The sequence below is a fragment of the Pseudovirgaria hyperparasitica genome, assembly GCF_010093815.1.
Source record: "Pseudovirgaria hyperparasitica strain CBS 121739 unplaced genomic scaffold EJ05scaffold_4, whole genome shotgun sequence".
In the NCBI taxonomy this organism is placed as follows: Eukaryota; Fungi; Ascomycota; class Dothideomycetes; order Acrospermales; family Acrospermaceae; genus Pseudovirgaria; species Pseudovirgaria hyperparasitica.
In genome coordinates this window covers 43,098-63,847 of record NW_022985552.1, presented here as the reverse complement: position 1 = coordinate 63,847, position 20,750 = coordinate 43,098, and the positions used below count along the sequence as shown (strand labels likewise).

At 50.3% G+C, this 20,750-nt stretch overlaps 5 protein-coding genes across 5 annotated transcripts; all 5 read left to right on the top strand.

Moving 5' to 3' along the window:
• The first annotated feature begins 609 nt into the window (after positions 1-609).
• On the top strand, positions 610-2,072 carry EJ05DRAFT_536263 (WD40 repeat-like protein). The gene is made up of 2 exons (XM_033749304.1): positions 610-931; positions 1,055-2,072. The coding sequence occupies exons 1-2, from the start codon at positions 714-716 to the stop codon at positions 2,025-2,027; spliced, it is 1,191 nt and encodes a 396-aa protein (XP_033602530.1). The 5' UTR covers positions 610-713; the 3' UTR covers positions 2,028-2,072.
• A 1,743-nt stretch (positions 2,073-3,815) lies between these two features.
• On the top strand, positions 3,816-6,635 carry EJ05DRAFT_492021 (COPII component protein; the record flags this gene model as incomplete). Its single annotated transcript, XM_033746017.1, has 3 exons — positions 3,816-4,241; positions 4,291-5,958; positions 6,012-6,635. The coding sequence occupies 3 exons, from the start codon at positions 3,816-3,818 to the stop codon at positions 6,633-6,635; spliced, it is 2,718 nt and encodes a 905-aa protein (XP_033602529.1).
• A 3,098-nt stretch (positions 6,636-9,733) lies between these two features.
• EJ05DRAFT_271529 (uncharacterized protein) lies at positions 9,734-12,388 on the top strand. Its single transcript, XM_033740362.1, has 2 exons — positions 9,734-10,477; positions 10,529-12,388. The coding sequence occupies exons 1-2, from the start codon at positions 9,987-9,989 to the stop codon at positions 12,285-12,287; spliced, it is 2,250 nt and encodes a 749-aa protein (XP_033602528.1). The 5' UTR covers positions 9,734-9,986; the 3' UTR covers positions 12,288-12,388.
• A 975-nt stretch (positions 12,389-13,363) lies between these two features.
• On the top strand, positions 13,364-18,042 carry EJ05DRAFT_462125 (uncharacterized protein). The gene is made up of 4 exons (XM_033742671.1): positions 13,364-13,690; positions 13,741-16,192; positions 16,249-16,941; positions 17,013-18,042. The coding sequence occupies exons 1-4, from the start codon at positions 13,643-13,645 to the stop codon at positions 17,927-17,929; spliced, it is 4,110 nt and encodes a 1,369-aa protein (XP_033602527.1). The 5' UTR covers positions 13,364-13,642; the 3' UTR covers positions 17,930-18,042.
• A 286-nt stretch (positions 18,043-18,328) lies between these two features.
• On the top strand, positions 18,329-20,750 carry EJ05DRAFT_525162 (WD repeat-containing protein 2; the record flags this gene model as incomplete). Its single annotated transcript, XM_033748837.1, has 4 exons — positions 18,329-18,344; positions 18,404-18,492; positions 18,545-18,722; positions 18,778-20,750. 4 exons carry the CDS (start codon positions 18,329-18,331, stop codon positions 20,307-20,309), a joined length of 1,815 nt encoding a protein of 604 aa, XP_033602526.1. The 3' UTR covers positions 20,310-20,750.

Genomic DNA, 20,750 nt, shown 5'->3' with positions numbered 1-20,750 from the left:
TATCGATACAGGCATCGCGCGGGTACTGCATACATCGAAATATATTGGCTTTCGACGTTCATTAGGTGAAATTCGGCACATAAGGAGCCTGCTGTCCCATTACCTCTCGCAGAGTCGAAGTCCTGTATATCGTATACGTTACTACCGCTCCGTTCATGGTAAAATGGAGGAAATGTCTAATAAGCAGGGACTCATGCTATTATTGATGGCACCCTTCGCGATTCGACTTATCTTCGCAGGTGGTGCCTTCTATGTGGAGCGCGTTTGAACGTTTGTGGATGCTGAAATATGCTTAATTACTGATTACAGTGCTCTATTCGCTACGATTTGGTCGTATAGGGTTTTTCAATTGATTACGGGCGCAATTTCTCTCTTGCTTGGGCGTAGAACCAAAGACTCCTACATCTAGGCCGCGGACTACAAATGAAAACTGTGCAGCTGGAATCAATCAAGGACAACTGGGTACCTGGGCAACAGTGATGAGAATATTGCTCTCAAGAGTTTTGTGACAACTATGCCAGGGGTGTCCAATGTGTATATAATTGTGATGACCATCGTTGAGATGGGGAGCAGCAGTGGGGTTCACTTTCAAAGCGCTTTGGTGGGTCGCGCTAGGCAAAAACAGGGAGATTTCTTACCCACAAGCTTTCCATATAACTCGGTTTTCTCGCACAAGGAGATATGCCATTGATCGACTTGGGACCTGGATCAGAATGGTCTCTATTGCCTCGATTTCCTCATTGGTGCTGGACTTCCCGCCGTGCTGTGTTGAGTTTTGGCCAGGATCGAAGGACTGGGCGGTTGTTGGAACGTATCTATTGGAGAAGAGCGAAGACGAAAACTGCAAAGGAGAGGAAATAGCAGAGCATAGTAAGAAGACACAAGAGAGGAATGGAAGTCTGGTGCTGTTGAGTGTGGAGGCAGAATCGGTGTGAGTTTTGCTTCGTTCTTCGCATTGCAAGTCTGCCTCTGCGAAGCTTCTCAGTTCTGCCTAAAGCCTGTCTCTACCCCTGAGTTTCGCCCCTATACTTACAACGTCTAACAAATCTCCCAGTACGGTGCTTCAAACTCTTCCTACGCCATTCGCAATCCTGGATATTCACTTCGACCCATTCAACAGCTCCATCCTCGTCGCCGCGACATCAACCGGCTCTGTCGCTCTTTACACTCTAAATCCACAATCCCTAGACCAAGGGTACATCACACACTCTCGTACAATTCAATTCTTCCCTCTATCATCCCTGATCACCTCTTTTGTCTTCCACCCGAGCGCTCCATCTGTTCTTGCATGCACATTGAGCACAAACGCCACCTATCTCTTGCATATCCCTAGACCGGACACACCGGTATGCAGCGAAACTGTACAGGTCCTTACCCACGATCTCGAAGCATGGATCACGGCATTCGCACCTGACGGAAGCGGACTGTTTTCTGGCGCAGATGACGCAGCGCTGCGATATGTCTCACTGCCCCAATTTGACAACACGGGCGTTGAGCAATCGATTTCCAGTGTGCTGCAGCAAGGTGCGGATACGAGAGTGGATTGGGCGGAGAGAAAGATCCATGGCGCGGGTGTGACGGCTGTGCTGCCGCTGACTAGCAGTGGGAAAGTGTGTATAACAGGCAGCTATGATGATTACCTACGCGTCGTGTATGTGCCGAAGGTAGGACGGCGAAGGGTATTGGCAGAGGAGAATTTGGGTGGGGGTGTCTGGCGGGTGAAAACTTTGGGCAAGTGGAGGAGTGAGAAGGGCTTTGAAATGGATCTCCTCGTATGTTGTATGTATGCTGGTGTAAGACTGATTAGGTTGCGGAGGATCGGAGGTGAAGGATTTGATGCGGAGGGTGATCAGGACGGGAAATGGGAGCTTGAAGTGATTGGGAGATTCGAAGAGCACAAAAGTATGAACTATGGGTGCGATGTTGTGCGAGGAAAGGGCCTAGTTGTGTCGACGAGCTTCTATGATCGATTGGTATGCTTGTGGCGATTACCGAAGGACACTATATCGAACCATATCTTCGAGTAGTAGTGTATATGTGTAGAGACATCGAATAAAAGGCAGTCAACGGAGTACCTCCACCATCCTCATCATACTTCTGTATATTATATGTCCCAGTTCTTGTTGCGTGCCGTAGGGAGTTCAAAAGACACAATCCCTTGTCATCTTCAAAATTGTCACACACGTAGCAGCCTGCCACTACATACAACTCTGCCCGTCTGATCTGCGACTCTTCCACGATGTGACTGGACCAGACACTTATTATGCGACGTCTGCTTGTGTTGGGTGACAGACAGACATGAACATAGATGAGACGTTATCTGTCCTTGTAGTCTAGGTGCTGAAAATGCTTAGCAGAGTGTCCTACCTATTGACTGATACTCTTGTTATCGAGTAGACATACTAGGTTATCTAGTCACATAAGAAGTTTTTAAGAGCCATGTAAGTCTTATGTTAAGTATTAAATTCGAGAGATTCAGCCATACGATATAGAAATAGTTCAGATATGTTAATAAGATATCTCAAAACCGTGATTGGGCGCTTAACTGTCCATGTAAAAAAGGTGGACAACCAGGCATGCTCGTGTAAAATACCGTGCGTTGATGACCGCAGATAACATATGTATTTGGCAGCTGGAGCGCACACATTGATACCGTGAGAGCCGGGCACGATCATTTGCACCAAAAGGAATGGCAAGTGTGGTATGATCTCTCATACTTGTGGGTTTTGAAAGTGAGCGTATCATTGTAATATCAGCTTGTCAGGGTTGAGGAGAGCTGTCTTGCCTATTTATGATTCGCCGGAGATATATTCGGACTCTGATCAAAATGAATGCCTAGGAGATATCGTGACATTAAAGTATGGTCCTAACAAGGTAATAAGTACATTGAGAGCAATGCAATGAGCCAGACACGGGAAGGGATACATTAACTGCGGCTAAGTGTACGAATTGTGAAGGATTAGTGGCAGTGAGGTTGCATAACTTAAGTACTGAGACTGGTTGAGGGAAAGCAGAGGAAGTTCTGCTTAGACTTTGGATTGCAAGTAAAACCTTTTGTACCGTCCATAATCATTATCTGTGATATCGTGACATATCATATGTCTGCCTATAACCCAAGTCTTGACTGTTAATGATGATACAGCCTCCCAATATTGCACCCAACTACAGTGGCATATAATTGCTCGAGACGCCCATGTGGTACCAAGTTGTAGGATGATACCTCGATCCTTGTAACGGCACCAGAGCCACAAGCCTAGTTGTAACGCCAGGATATTCCGGAACTTTTGGCAGTACCCGTTTGAGAATCTCGCCTCCATTACTCGATCACCTTGAGAGGATCTACTGTAGTCTAGAGCTGTTGCGGGCTTGTCGTTGAGACAAAGGCTACATTCATGTGTGGTAACATCGAGCCGACTGAGGATTAAGCAGTCAAGCTGATATAGTTGAGTGAATGTATGGAGATCATGACCGCATTCTGCGCGTTGAATCACTTTCACACTAAGCTGTGCCGAAGAAAAGCCGTCCGAGCCCACGCTCGAGCCCCAATACTTGAACACCTGTACGTAGTAGGTAGCTCCAGCATCATCTGGATATCAGTCGCGTTGAGGACAAGTGGATGCTCCCAGGCAACCGCTTTTGACATTATAGCATTCCTACGCCTCGTGTTCCTCTCAATTCCCTCCCATCCTTGCGATCGTCAACTTCTGCTCTGCTTTACGATCAACCTCAGCATCTAGCGCCGTTTCCCACGCACAACATCCTCCCTTGTCGACAAGTCACCATCCTTCAACCCTCAACTTCTTATAATCTAAGATATGGAGTTCAATCAGCAGGGTGCCGCATTGCCCCCGAAGAAGAAGAGAGGATACGCACAGCAAGCCTACGAGTTTGGTGGAAATGCTGTTGGCGCAGCTCCACCACCTCCTCCAGGTCCAGCAGGCTCAGCGGGCTATCAAGGACTTGATGCGCAGCCCGGCTTCCAGCAAGGATTTCAACAAGGCTATAATGCACCGGATCAACTGTCGTCGCAGTTTGGTCAGATGGGCCTTGGGCCTGGGCAACCTGCTCCAGGAATGACTGCTCCAGGAATGCCACAACCCCCACCGCCCGCGCATCAGCAACAGCAAGCTCCGCAACAGTCTGCATACCTGAACCAACTACAACCTAGTGACCTCCTAGGGCAACCTCTAAATGTTTTTGAATTGGAGCAACCGCCTCCTGCAATCAACCTACCGCCCAATGTGCGTGAAATGTGAAATCGGATTCTGGACAATATGCTAACGAACCTAGACAAGCGTTACCCCATCGCCACACGCAAATTGCCCTCCAAAGTATATTCGATCGACTTTGAACACCGTGCCGACCACACATTCCCTCCTAAAAAAGTCGAAGCTACCCTTTGCGCTTGTGGTGCAACCTTACAGCTCTCTACATGATATTGAGGATCCCGTGCCCGTTGTTTCTGACCAAGTTATCTCGCGTTGTAGGCGTTGTCGATCGTACATCAACACCTTTGTTACATTCCTGGACCATGGCCACAGGTGGCGCTGCAATATGTGCAACCTTACCAATGACGTTCCACAAGCCTTTGACTGGGACACGACGAACAACAAGAGCGTGGACCGATGGCACCGAGCAGAACTGAATTACTCGGTAGTTGAGTTTATTGCTCCTTCTGAGTATATGGTCCGGCCTCCACAGCCTCTAGTCTACTTGTTCCTTTTAGATGTCAGCTATGCCTCAGTCACGAATGGATTGTTAGCGACGGCTGCCAGGTGTATATTAGAAAGCTTGGACCGGATACCCAACGCTGACCGTCGAACACGTCTAGGTTTCATCGCTGTGGACTCAGCTTTGCACTACTTTTCCATACAACGCGATATCCCAGTGGAAGAGGGGGCAGAACCCCAAATTATTGAACCTAGCATGCTGGTAGTCAGCGACCTAGAAGAGCCTTTCTTACCCACGCCGGAGGACCTTCTCGTAAATCTTTCAGAAAGCCGAAGAAATGTTGAGAACTTCCTGGAGAAGCTCCAATCCATGTTCCAGGATACCCAAAATGGCGCCTCTGCGATGGGCGCTGCCTTGCGCGCTGGCCATAAATTGATATCCCCAGTTGGAGGGAAGATATCGGTGCTCACCTCTATGCTGCCAAATCTAGGTTTCGGTAAGCTCGAAATGAGAGAAGACAAGAAACTGCTTGGTACAAGTAATGAGGGCAAACTTCTCCAGACTGGTAACAGCTTCTATAAGAGTTTCGCCGTCGAGTGTTCGAAGAACCAGGTTTCGATTGACATGTTCTTATTCTCATCACAATACCAGGATGTAGCAAGTTTGAGCAACCTACCGAGATATACTGGAGGTCAGACGTACTTCTATCCTGGATGGAACGCTGCGAGGAGCGAAGATGCCATCAAATTTGCCCGCGAATTCAGCGACTACCTCTCATCAGAAGTTGGTCTCGAGGCTGTGTTGCGAGTACGTGCGACCACCGGGCTGCGGATGAGTTCTTTCTACGGGAACTTCTTTAATCGCAGCTCAGACCTGTGTGCATTCCCCGCGTTCCCAAGAGATCAAAGCTACGTTATCGAGGTTGCAATCGACGAGACTGTTACGAAGCCGTTTGTCTGTATGCAAGCCGCAGTGCTTCACACGACCTGCAATGGAGAACGACGCATCCGTGTTCTGACCCTTGCTCTACCAACAACAGAGTCGCTATCTCACGTGTATGCCTCCGCAGATCAGCAGGCAATTACAGAGTTCTACAGCCACAAAGCCGTAGAACGAGCACTTGGCAGCGGTCTTGATGCCGCACGAGATGCACTTCAGGCAAAGATAATTGAAATCCTGCAAACGTATAGGAAAGAGCTGGCAGGGGGTAATATGGGCGGAGGTGGATTGCAACTGCCTTACAATCTGAGAGGGCTTCCAGTGTTGTTCCTTGGTCTCATGAAGAACGTAAGCGCAGAGTCACAATGTGAAGTTCGTCTGTTTTTACTGATCCGTTTTAGGTTGGCCTTCGAAAATCAGCACAGATTCCGTCGGACCTCCGTGCTGCGGCCCTCTGCCTCCTTTCCACGTTGCCTCTGCCGTTGATGATGCAGTACATCTACCCCAAATTATACTCATTTCATGATCTTCCTGATAGCGCCGGACATCCAGACCCTCAAACTGGAGAGATCATCCTCCCGCCACCGTGCAATCTGTCGTCGGAACGCATTGTACCATATGGGCTATATCTGATCGATGATGGTGTCAATCAATTCCTGTGGGTTGGCCGTGATGCAGTGCCTGCGCTACTGTTGGACGTATTCGGGATCGAGGACAAGAACGGTATCAAACAGGGCAAGTCGACGATGCCAGTAGTCGACAACGAGATGAACGAACGCGTGAGAGCCATCATTGAGAAGAGCCGAGACCACCGGGCGAAAGGTGTTGGAAGCATTACAGTGCCATCACTATATGTGATTCGTGAAGATGGTGATCCGAGTCTTAAGCTTTGGGCACAAACACTGCTGGTAGAGGACCGGGCAGATCAAGGGGTCAGTTTAGCACAGTGGATGGGAATGTTGCGTGAAAAGGTTAGTGAAGAAGAAGTCCCTGTACCGTTGATTCTATCAACGTGGCCAGACTAGGGCGTAGAGTCACGTTTTCCAGAAAGCTGATACAGTGCACAGGTTGTCCAGTAAGGAGTTCAAAGAGGATGGCAGATAGGGGTGATTTTGGGGAGATAGAGAAGGGCCGTGTTGTGGTGTAGTAGATAAATATGAGGACGGCCCAATGAAAAGAGAGAAGAGAGAGCAATTATCGATAATATTATTGTATATGGAGCACTCGCACGACTGTCTGACATACTTACAGACAGGCGGAAGAAGAAGAAGAAGCAACAACGACGACCTGCAGGGCTAGTGGACCAGGTACAGACAGGGCTTTTAGCGAGCGCACGCAACCAGTAACCTCCGGGTCGGGCACTGTATTACAGTAGTGTGTAGCGCACAGTTGCACCAACACTCCGGCATGGAGACGGGCTATTGGCTATATATCGTTTACTAGACTGTTGGCGCGCATCCAGCCGGACAATAACAGTATGCGTGCATGCATACATGCCATGTAGAAAGTGAAGAAGATGATATGATATCGAGCATGACAAGGGAGCGAGAGAGACATTCAAGTTCCGGCGGCAAAGTCGGAAGCACGGCGTACGGTGTGTGTATGGTAATTATGTACCTTATGGATGGTTGGTATTGATTACTAGTCAGGTACGTATCTACAGTCATTGGAAGCGCACGCGCAGTCGGGAAAAGACGTAATTAGGACAATTCTAACCTTACTACCTTTACTGTCAGTTCCTTGCAGCGGACAGCTTGGTCACGATGCGAGTAAGCAGGGCAGCCTGGCCAATCATGGCCTGGCCCGCCGTGCTCACCGCCTGTGGGCGTTTTTGTTGGTCAGGGGCCGGGGCCCAAAGAATGGACTGGAGACTGAGGTGGAGACTGGACTGTAGACCTAGTAATTACTGACGCCCTGCCTGGAGCGATGGTGACGTTGGTTGAAGGGTACTGGTAAAGATTAATTCGAGTAGCTTTCCTCATAACTCATAACTATGAACAAGTCTGATGGCCTTGCTGGCCTGTGATTATTGCAACGTGCTACCTGTCTGTTACCTGTCTGTTACCTGTCTGTTACTTGTGTGTGGGCTGAGTTGTGGTGTGTGGACTAAAGTGGGTGTGGACTGACTGTGGGGCTGAGGGCTGCTGGGGCTGGGGGGAAAGTAAGGGTCGGCGCACTCTATTACCCAGGTATCTGAGCCCCGGTATCCCAGGTATCCCAGGTACCGGAGCCAGGTATTACTTGGAACATACTGTAATTACACCACTTCCCGTCGCTGGCGGGGTCAAGATTTTTTATCGATAGCAGCAGCTGGTGGGGCGCCCGCAGCCCGTCAACATGTAGCGCAGCCTGCTCCCAGAGTCCAGGCGAAGGGGGTTGGACGTATGGATGGATGGATGGATGGATGGATGAATGGACGGAACCTCAAGGCTCACCTCTCCAACTTCATGCTCGTATGTTGGGCATGGCGCGTCGTCGTCGCTCGTTGTTAGTCGCTTGTCGTGGCTTGTGGCTCACCGCCTTGTCATCATCGACTTCTACCTCTGCGGCCGACTCGCAACACCATCGATCATTCATGACCACAGCCATATCCCGTTCTTATATATATATATATATATATGTATGTAAAAACATGGCCAACGGATCAGCCGCGTGACAGATCTAAACCAGTACAGTGCGACTTGCGGCCCGGAGAGGGGGTGCAGTAAGCATGAATGGAAGTCTTTGACGAAACGAGGCTACGGCTAATACGTCCTACACCTGGTTCCAATTCAGTCCACGTGCATGGTTTGGATGTATGTAGAGGCAGGCCAGGCCACAGAAGCAAACAACAGCCGTCCTTGCTAAGTAGTTGGCCCGTTCACCAGGCACAGGTACAGTTACAGGCACACACTCCGACCAGCAGAGTATTTCAACCTTACGCGTTGACCCGGAGTGGGCTATACTTCCGCTGTGCGTGTGTGCGACTGCGACTATGACTGCGACTGCGACTGCGACTGGACGTTGAAGTGCTGCCATTCATTCCGCGCTGGAAGGCTATCGCGTGCCGTTCTAGGATCCCAGAACAGACAAGGCACACACACACACCCACTCCGGCATATTCAGCGCGTCTTTGCCGCCTCGTTGCCGCCTCGCATTACTGTCCGAGTGTCGTCACACGAGGCAGCGATAGGGCGACGTGTGAAGCATGCATTCGTAATCGTCTGCTGATGAGGCAAACTGAGGTAATCTCATCAACAGGAGTCGTCTCAGGTAGGGTGAGAGCGTCTCCGGACTGTATTCCCGTCGGCCGGAATGATCATAAGGTATGTAGGCATTGATTATTGACGACGGTAACAATTGAAGGGTGTGTACTAGTAGGAGTAGACGACATGCGGGTATCTAAAATTATCCTTACTGCCTACCTTATGATTATTACAGTGCTACTACTGTACCATAGACTATAATATCATCCATCTGACTTTATCAATCTATTAGCTTTCTACATTCTGCTGCCTAGCTATTCGTTCTACCTCCTGCCTAGGCCTAGAATGCTCTCCAGGGACATGGGGTAAAGAGTTATCCTCCTGCCCTATATACATTTTAATGCTCTACTACAATAATATGATCTATCAGTTCGGACATATAATCAATCGTAGGACTCACTGTATGAGGGATCCATCGTATGCAGGACACTATTCAGAACGCGCATAACACTCCGAATCTGCAGGTGTATAGAGCCGGCGTGCAGCACGTACCTTTTCTTGGGGCGCCATCGGCCTTACGATCGCTGTGGCGGGGGTGCTTATCGTCCATTCATCACCCACCCTAGCACCCTTCCAAGGTTCCTCTAGAGGCTTTAGTGGCCGTGGGCCCTCGAATAGCCTCATCCATTTCCATCCTCATCCTCATTCTCATCATATACTACCACTCCTACTCCTACTACTCATTCATACTACAGTCTCTTCTTCTTCTTCTCCTCTTCCTTTTGCGCGCCCGTTCCTTGTTCCTAGATTCCACTCTTCCGCACATTCTTGTCTCGCTATCCCGCCCTGCCCTCTGTCCCATCCCAAAACTACCAGGTCCATCCCATCCGCCCGTCGCTCATGTTTCGCCAGCCACCTCTCCCCGCCTTCAACTACGCCGTCTCAGCCTCGCCCCTTCTCTCGACCTTCACTCGTCCATGTCCGACAACATCATAACAATTACTTCCGACTGCTCTGCTACATACTCCTATCCACCGGCCGCTCGCGGCTTCCTCAACACCCCCGAACACTGAACTTATACACCTTTCCCGCTTGGATCCGCTTTCTCTGTTTAAAGAGGGTGGTACCCAACCAGACTGTCCAACTATAGACGACCGCTCACGCCCTTCTACTACGGAGACATAGGCCACCATGTCTACATTCCAGGCCGTTAATACCACAACACATACGGTGCCCAAATCTCCGCTTCATATTGCTGCCGGAGAAACCACTCCGACTACCCCTCGTCCTGGTCACTTCTTTCCAAAGGAGAGGCCTGTTTCGGAGATGACACCTGATGAATCGACTGTCAAGACACCGACTCGCGATAGCTTTGGTGGTTTGGCTAGCCAACGCCCACTGCCTACAGAACCACTTGTCGCTCAGAAAGATCGTTCCATGAGTCCAAGTAAAGGAAGAGTCGAGCCGAAACGCACAAACTCACACCAATCTGCAAAGTCTGCGCAGTCTGAAGATATTGAGATGGGTGGCGAGGATGAGGACGGGGTGTCAGATGATGAAAGCGACCCTAGTGATGGAAACAAGGCATCGCGAAAGAAGAAGAGCCAGAAGTTCTACTGTAAAGACTTCCCTCCGTGTCAGCTCAGTTTCACCAGGAGTGAGCACCTCGCTCGACACATCCGGTAATCACCTTTCTTGCAAGCATGTCTTGACACATTACTAACAGCGCTCAGAAAACATACTGGGGAGCGACCGTTCCAATGTCATTGTTCGAGACGATTTTCACGGCTTGACAACCTACGACAGCATGCACAAACCGTACACGTCAACGAAGATATCCCGAACGACTCTCTCGCTGCCACTGGTACACGCTTTCAACGTCAAGTTAGGACTGATCGAGTGAGACCTGCTCATAATCGCTCGCGCGCGTCCACCATGGGGAGTCAAGGGGGTCACAGCCGGGGACACATCAGGAACCTCTCAACTTCGAGTATCGCATCGACTGCTTCTAGCATAAGTACGATAAGTAACCGCGATGACTCTTTTGGACGAAGAAGACCTCCGCCGTTGGCCATGGCAAATGATGCGACAGCGAGAGCGAGACTTTCTTTGGACACGTTTAACCCACCTCTTATGGGCAGCCCAGGTCCGACGTTCCAGACCTATGGCAACCAGTCTCCCAGTACGATGGGAACGCCTAGTTCGGCCACATATTCGAATGAGAGTCCAAGATTCTCGTCGAGTGCTGCTTCACCTGCTGTGACGAATGCAAGACCTCTGACGTGGGCTGGCACTCCTCCGAGTCACCATGCCAGGCGCCTTTCTGTTCCGACCGGTGTGAATCCATTCCAGGGACCACCAGCGGGGAGTCAATATCCACCTCCCTACATTAGTCCTTTGCCATCTTCTACGTCATCGTCATTCATACACACTTCCAGCCAGGTTACAAGCCCTACGAGCTCGGTCTTCTCAGACCGTAGAGATTCAAATGCAAGCGAACAAGACTGGAGAAGACGTACTTGGCACCCAAGTACAATGAATCAAGCCCAAACCAGACCTGGCACTAGTGGCCTGAGCTATTCTCAAACACCAGAGGCTTCTCAATCGTCTGGACCTATCCAGCCTGGTGGTGCCGTTCAGACCACAAGGCTGCCTGGCATTGAGAGCTTCGACCACGCACCGCCTTCATTGATACCGCGTCGCCAACCCAGTCCAATGGAAGTCGATGCACCAGGTCGCAGTCTCGCGCCCCCCTTCGATCCATCGAGGCGCCGTCCAGAGGAACGTCGGAATCACCATTCCGTCGATCTTTCAATACAACGAGGCATCCGTGGTCTGAATATAGCAAATGCACCTACATCTCATGGCTGGCATGAGTCTAATTCTTACCCGAGACCAGCTGCTGGACCAAGACCGACGACTGCTCCTCATTCCGGCTTCGTTCCACATCCTATCCATGCCGCGCCTCCTCCTCCAATGCCTCCTCATAACACCTATCGAGAACCAGAATCAAGACCAGGTGACCCTCCGGCGACTCCTAAACGGCTGAAGCGTCAAGGCTGGTACAACGGACCCATACCATCTCAAGCACCCCCACCAGCATATCTTCCACAGCGCCCCTCTCCAGAAGGCTCAAGTAGTAGTGAAGGTGTTCCTACTCCTTCTACAACTACCCTCGCTGAGTATCACCCGGCGATTGTTCATAGTAGCGGGTACATTGAGTCTTACCCCCAAGCAGCCCACCTGGAGGATCAGAGGAAAAGCATGCATTCTTACGGCTCAGATCGGCCTACTCTAGCCCCCGCATTCAATCACCCACCCACTGCACATTCTACACCGCTTCCATCACGATCTGAGGCACCTCCAATGCAGACTGGCTTGGGAATGGCACAGCCCGACCAGCATCCGTCCACCGACTTGCGCCGACTGGAGGCTCTAGTGGCAGTCGCTACTGGGGACCAATCCACTACAGCCATCAAGAGGCAGCATTGACTGACTAGACCTTGCGATACATTATATGCCTCAACCTGACCGATCGCTCACTTTCCTCCACCAAATATCAAATGCTAACGATCATTTCTGTATACGGATGAGATGCCTGTGACGAATTTACGAATTATTCAGATCTGAAACGAATTTCCTATCTATGCGGTGGTTCACCATTTTTCATGTTCACAAGCAACAACTTTCAGCATGATACCCAATGAGGACCGATTGGTTTTGTCCGTCGCGGACCGAGCTTTTCCTGAACGGCTCAGGTTCTTTGGGTTCTTGCATTTTCACGCGTTTCTATTTGCATGTTTACGAGTTGGTTCTGTCTTGATCATTTGGGTCACTGGAGTTTTGGACGGTCAATGAATGTGATTAGCATGTCATGTAATGAAGACCGAACGGTCGGCTCTGCTTTCGTTCATTGGCTCAGAGGTTCTTTGGTTTTCTTGTGGACATGAGATGAACGTGTCCTTCACAGCAGGACCGGCTTTACAGCTGGATACAATGCTGCGCACATATAAATGGCTTGAAACAACATCCCCCAAACCACGATCGTCTCGTAGCGCCTCAAACCATACCGACTGTTGAATCTATTCGTTGTGTATACTCGCCTCCTCACACTTGCTTGCCTAACTGCTTACCTACTACAAACCTTATAACCTCCTCTGAATCCCCTTATAGCCTTGACTTGATAGCGCTACCTAGTAATAATACGGTAAATTCCCTATATCGACGTATGGTTATCCAGTGGTGGCGAATTCAGAATGGAGGGCAACATGACAGATTCAGATCTTCTTCGAGATTTCACATTATTGCAGGTGGTATATTGTAATCATTATCTTATCTACCAAATTAAATTTATCAATCTCTTATTGAATTGGATTTACATCTACGCTTCCTATATAGAATTGAGGAAAGTAATAGATTCGTAATCCACTCCACACACAGAAGTGGCAATCTATGAACTCGGATGAGCCATAATCATTGATGTTTCAGCCTCAGGCATCAAAGTTAGCCGGATACTTTCAAAGCTCGGCTCACGGCTGCCGATATCGTCGCATGATAAACCTTGCTAATTGGATTCCGACACATGTTTATCGACACGCTGAATCTGCTATATACTTTAACGATTTTCCGAGCATATGTGGAGCTTTGAGATATCTGTCTCGACGTTGATTAAGCGTCGTCTCGGCACTGGAATCCGTACTTAGCGAAGAGATATCTATTAGTAATTCAGAAAGAGCATGGTGCATCAACTCGATTTTACTTGTTTTTCGATTGCAACAAGGCAATTAATCGCTCTCACCCCAACTTGCACTCTCATCGTTACTGCAAGGAAGATTTTATAGAAGACAATGGGTTCCAAAGAAGGCTCTATGCGGGGTATCCGCATTGCCATTGACGTTCGCCAGACCCCAACCTCATACTCACCAGCATCACTGATATCATTCAGCGCGGCGGCACATTCACAGATTGCGTCGGGAACCCCGGTTCCGGGCGTATGGAGGATGATGTGCTAATAAAACTACTCTCCGAAGACCCGTCCAACTATGACGATGCGCCACTCGAGGGCATTCGGCGCCTCCTCGAGCGCTTCACTGGTCAATCAATCCCGCGCGGCACACCTCTCGACACAACGAAAATCGAAAGTATCCGCATGGGCACCACGGTCGCGACGAATGCTTTGCTAGAACGCAAGGGCGAGGATATCGCACTCGTGGTGACCAAAGGTTTCAAGGACTGTCTGGCAATTGGCAATCAGAGTAGGCCCGATATCTTCGATCTGGCGATCCGCAAGCCGGATGTACTGTATCAGAGGGTTGTCGAGATTGATGAGAGGGTTACTTTGGAGGACTACGCGGAGGACCCGGAGAGGAAGAAGACGGAGGTGAAAGCCCTGGAGGAAGCAGGTGACGATGAGGTGTTGGTGCGGGGGCTGAGTGGGGAGGCGGTGCGAATCTTGAAGAGACCGGAGCGAGGAGAGATCAAGAAACAGCTACAGGACGTATATGACGGGGGACTGAGAAGTATTGCGGTGTGTTTGATGCATGGATATACGTTTCCGCATCATGAGGCATTGATTGGCGAGATCGCCAGGGATATCGGGTTCGAGCATATCAGTCTGAGTCATGAGCTCATGCCGATGATTAAACTTGTGCCACGGGCAACGTCTGCGTGTGCGGACGCGTATTTGACGCCGGCGATCAAAAAATATATCAACGGCTTCTCGAAGGGGTTTGAGGGAGGTCTAGGATCGAAGAGTGTGAAGGAAGAAAAGGGGGATAAGGGGACGAGGTGTGAATTTATGCAGTCTGACGGTGGACTGGTGGATGTTGATATCTTCTCTGGATTGAGAGCTATCCTGAGTGGGCCTGCTGGGGGCGTTGTTGGGTATGCTCTCACGTCATATGACCCGGAGACAAAGACGCCAGTCATAGGGTTTGATATGGGTGGAACGAGTACCGATGTGAGCAGATATGGCGCGGGAAAGTATGACCATGTCTTCGAGACGACGACAGCAGGTGTTACTATACAATCACCGCAATTGGATATCAACACTGTCGCTGCTGGAGGAGGCTCACGTCTATTCTGGAAAAATGGCTTGTTCGTGGTCGGTCCCGAATCAGCCAGTGCTCATCCAGGTCCAGCCTGCTATCGGAAAGGTGGTCCTCTCACAATTACCGATGCCAACTTATTCCTGGGAAGACTTCTTCCGGATTTTTTCCCCAAGATTTTTGGAAAGAACGAGGACGAAGGGCTTGACCCAGAAGCCAGTGTGAAGCTCTTCGAAGAACTTGCCGAGCAAATCAATAAAGAAAATGCTGGTGGTAACAAAGACAAGGAGATGACTATGGATGAAATCGCGTATGGTTTCATCAAGATCGCAAACGAGACCATGACTCGGCCTATTAGATCTCTGACAGAAGCTCGGGGGCATGATACATCGAGACACAGACTTGCTACATTCGGAGGTGCTGGAGGCCAACATGCCGTGGCCATTGCTGAGGCCTTAGGCATAACCCAGATCCTCATCCACAAGTACTCGTCCGTGTTGTCCGCATACGGCATGGCGTTAGCTGACGTGGTGGATGAACGACAAGAGCCAGAATCGAAGATCTGGTCTGACGAAGGGGATACCCGTGAATACTTGCAAAAGAAAATGAAAGATCTCAAAAATAGATCGACAGAAACACTGAAGGATCAAGGCTTCACCGAGAAGCAGATCGAGTTTGAGGAGTACCTGAACCTCCGTTACCGAGGCACCGAATCTGCACTCATGATTATTAAGCCCACCAAAGAAGAAGTCGAGGGGGAGTTCGACGGCGATGACTGGGCCTTTGGTAAAGCGTTCGTTAAACAGCACGAACAGGAATTCGGCTTCACACTTCCTGACCGCGATATCATCATTGACGACGTGCGCGTCCGTGGCATCGGCAAGAATTTCGCCGGCATGGAAAAGACAGTTGACAAGCAACTCAGAGAGGTCACGCCTAAGGATATTGGATCTGACAGGAAGAAGTACGGATCTCGGAAAGTGTATTTCGAGGGCGGAAGGCAGGAGACTCCGATCTACAAACTTGAAGATCTGGAAGTTGGTGATAGGGTTCAAGGACCTGCAATTCTGGCAGATGGGACCCAGACGATTGTCGTCACCCCAGGCTCGAGTGCGCTGATGATCGAAACGCACGTTGTTATCAATATTGGTGAGAGTGATCGGTCGGAAAGAAAATTGGACACGAAGGAGGTGGATCCGATCATGTTGAGTATCTTTGCTCATCGTTTCATGGCTATTGCGGAGCAGATGGGGCGTGCGTTGCAGAAAACAAGTGTGAGTACGAATGTCAAAGAGAGACTGGACTATTCTTGTGCATTGTTTGATTCTGATGGTGGGCTTGTGGCAAACGGTGAGCACCTTAGATACCTTTCGTGAGAGTGTTTGAGCTAACAAGACTGAATCCAGCACCACATCTGCCTGTCCATCTTGGTAGTATGTCAACATGCGTACGCAAACAAGCTGAGATCTGGAAAGGGAAGTTGAAGAGAGGCGACGTACTCGTGTCAAATCACCCCTTGTATGGCGGTACGCATCTGCCAGACATCACTGTGATTACTCCAGCTTTCAATGGCGACAATATCGTTTTTTATGTTGCGTCCCGCGCCCATCACGCGGATATCGGTGGCATCTTACCTGGATCGATGCCTCCACATAGCCGGGAGCTCTTTCAAGAAGGTGCCGCCATCAAGTCCGAAAAGTTAGTATCCGAAGGCCATTTTAACGAAGAACGGATTATCGAACTATTGCACAAGGAGCCAGCTCAATATCCCGGATGCAGTGGTACGAGATGTCTACCGGATAACTTGAATGATTTGAAGGCACAAATCGCAGCCAACAAGAAAGGAATTATCCTCATTGAAAGTCTCATTGGTGACTACGGCGAAGATGTAGTCCAATTCTACATGCGTAGTATCCAGCACAATGCCGAACTCACTGTGCGAAGCTTGCTTAAGGATGTCAGCAAGCGCTTTCAAGGCCGAGATCTATCTGCCGTCGACTACATGGACGATGGAAGCCCCATCAAACTCAATATCAAAATCGATGCCCAGAAAGGCGAGGCGGTCTTCGACTTCGCCGGAACAGGCCCTGAAGTCTACGGTCAGTACTCACCCACCGCTCAGCCCTTGCGTTCTTGCCTTTATAACGTGTTGTACTGATGGATGAATTAGGTAACACCAACGCCCCCAGCGCCATCACCTACTCCGCCATAATCTACTGTCTCCGCACACTTATCTCCGATTCTATCCCCCTAAACCAAGGCTGCCTCGCCCCAATCACAATACACATTCCACCCTCTTCATTCCTCGCACCTTCCGGCTCCGCCGCTGTCGTCGGCGGCAATGTGCTCACATCCCAACGCGTCACTGACGTCGTGCTGCGCGCTTTCAACGCTGCTGCCGCGTCGCAAGGAGATTGCAACAATCTGACCTTTGGCTTTGGCGGGAACCCCTCTGATGGTAGCGCGGAGGTCAAAGGCTTCGGATATTACGAGACGATCGCAGGCGGATCAGGCGCAGGCGAGACGTGGGACGGCACGAGTGGGGTGCACACGCATATGACGAACACACGAATAACTGATAGCGAGGTGTTCGAGCGGCGATATCCAGTCATCTTGCGAGAATTCAGCTTGAGAGACGGCAGTGGGGGCGAGGGCTTGCACAAGGGTGGAGATGGGGTTGTGCGAGACATTGAGTTCAGAATCCCGGTCCAGGTCAGCATACTGAGCGAAAGGAGGGTGTATAGGCCGTATGGGTTGGAGGGAGGAGAGGATGCGCAGTGTGGGATGAATGTTTGGGTGCGGAGGGTGAATAGAGATGGCGATGCGGAGGCAGATCACAAGGAGGATATTCGCACGGACGGGGAGACGACGGACCGAGAGAGTGTGGAATTCAGGTATATCAACATGGGCGGGAAGAACACGGCGAGCATGAAGCCTGGCGAGAGGATTATTGTAATGACGCCTGGCGGTGGTGGGTGGGGGAAGAAAGGGGGCGAGCGCAAGGCTGTGAGGAAAGATGATCCTAAGCACTCGTGGAAAGGCGGAAGTATTGCTGAGAGACAGGCCGCTGGTGAAGCGTCGGCTTGAGCTGTACCAAGAGACGAGGAAGAATTTGGCAGCAAGTATGGATCTGATTCATTACTTGCAGAAAGAAGGAGTGGTGTTGATAGAACTATTCTGTCCTTTTATTTTGAAGTATGACGATTCTTGATGCTTCGAGTCGTGATCGATGCTTTACTCGGACTTCGGACTGTGGTTAACTACAAGGAAGTCCTGACACATTTACCCCTTGTGCTGTGTTTTAGATGCTTTAATTCAGTTGGAATAAATATTGTAGTATGTATGACATTGTAAGAGATCCCTGGCCTACCATTTCTCGGGGTTAGAAATAAGCTCCGGCGGTTGCCCTAGGATCCGGATCCATGGACACACCTGTCACATCCTCACCCGCACAATACAACTCTCCACTGTCTACACGGAAATACCATGTCGCTTAAGTCTGGTAGGAAAATCTGCTCAAGAAGATTGTACCTGCGTTGCCTACTTACATACATTTTGTAGAAGCCATCTGGGCGCCCTCCCCCACTACCACACGCGGACAGCCCACAATTCTAAGCGCAGACAAGAAAGGAGAGCGCATTGCATACGCTGTACGCCAATGACATAACGCGCATACAATAGACACGGCTGACCTTTTCATAGTCCGGAAAATCGATATTTGTCCGCTCAATTGAAAATCCGGCCGAGTGCCGCCAATACACGCAACACACGGCTACCACCACTGTCGCACGGTTCGCGCCGTCTGGATTCTACATTGCAAGTGGAGATGCGTCTGGATCGGTGCGAGTCTGGGACTGTGTAGGGGAAGGCGTCACAAAAGGTCGAATTACGAAGCACCTCCATGTAAGAAAGTTGTGCTGACAATATCTTAAAAGGCGAATACCACATCGTCAATGGCCCAATCAACGACATCGCCTGGGACGGAGACTCCCAGCGTATCATAGCTGTGGGAAGTGGAAAGGAGCGCTTCGGCCATTGCATTACCTGGGATAGCGGGAATACTGTTGGTCAGATCTCAGGTCACTCTGCGCAGATCAATACGGTTTCGATACGGCAGCAACGACCACTGCGTGCTGTCACCGGTGGTGATGATACGAGCTTGGTATTCTATCATGGAGCGCCGTTCAAGTTCAACACTAGTATGGGATCACAACATAATCGATTTGTGTTCGGCGCGGCGTTCAGTCCTGATGGAGTTGTGTTCGTGAGTGTAGGTGCGGATAAGAAGATTTGGCTGTTTGACGGCAAGACAGGGGAGCCGAAGAACCAGATTGGAGAGGGTGTGCACACAGGTAGTATCTTTGGTGTGTCCTGGGCACAAGACTCAAAGAGATTCGTGACTGCCAGTGCGGATCAGACTGTTCGAATCTGGGATGCCGAAGCTGGAAAAGTCTTGCAGACATGGCGCTTGGGTGGTGAGGGTGTCAGCATTCCGCATCAACAGCTGGGTGTCGTGTGGACGGCAGCCCGTGGAAATACACTGATCATATCGGTCGACCTCGAGGGAAACTTGAACTATCTAGTGGAAGGCCAACCAGAACCGGAGAAGATCATACATGGTCATCAAAAGAATATTACAGCGGCGGGAGTCAACAAAAGCACACTTGTGACAGGAAGCTTTGAAGGGAGGGTTCGCGCATGGGACGTCAAGACTGGGCTTGCCCATAAAGTTGAAGGAGATGGCCACAGCAACTACGTATCCGGATTCGCAGCAGCTGACATCAATGGTGAGAGTCAACTACAGAGCATTGGCTGGGACGATACCCTCCGTAGCCTGTCACTCGAAGCCAAGACATTCACGGGCACAACAATACCCACTGATGGCCAGCCTCGCAGTGTAGCAGTGTCAGGAGCAACGACCCTCGTCGCAACCTCCAACGGCATTCAACTCTTTATTGATGGCGAGCCCTCAAGCATGACTAAAACATCATACACACCTACCTGCATAGCTGCAAGCGGTAGCACTGTAGCAGTTGGTGGCGACGAGAAAGTCTATATCTACACCCTCTCCTCACCGTCCTCTTTGCAACCCACTGGCCAGGAACTCCGCCCGGCAACCGCAGCCGTAACAGCCCTATCTTTCTCCCAGTCCGGCACGAATCTCGCTGCAGGCACCGGCAGCGGCAAGATCGTCGTGTACACAGCTTCAGGCGACTGGGCCGTTGCCACAGACCGCTGGAGCGCTCACTCAGGGCGCGTGACGTGCATCGCGTGGGCAAAAGATGGTGATGCTGCGGTCAGCGGAAGTCTGGATACCAATGTATTTGCGTGGAGTTTGAGGGAGCCGGCGAAGAGAGTCAAGGCACCGAATGCTCATAAGGATGGGGTAACAGGTGTGGCATGGGTGGACGGGCGCGTGTTGAGCACAGGGAGTGATGCGACTGTCAAGGTGTGGACTTTGCCATGAAAGAGATGAAAGCTGAGCGAGCTGTGGTACTTCTATACCAACATGCTCAGCAGAGGCTAGCAATTTGACATGTATAATGTTCACTCGAAGCAAATTTACTGTCATTCGGCTAGCCAGTCATGCTCATGCATCCTCCCAATCGTTTCCTTTCCCAATCGCGCCGTCACAAACACCCATGGCATATGGAAACAAGGACCAAAACATGAATATTTGGAGAATTCTGATATGTGGATTAGCTACAGTCCCTTAGACTGCAACAGTCCCGGACCGGACTCACGTAAGACGGAAAAGGTCGCGGCTAGCGAAGGCCTACACCAAGGACTGTTTTCGCCGCTGCTGCTGCTGAAGCTCGGGAGTCTACCTAATTATCAAGTCTTGATAGAATGCTTGGCTGTCAATTATCCCGCATGAATGACAGACACAGCTCGTTCTAGCCCAGGT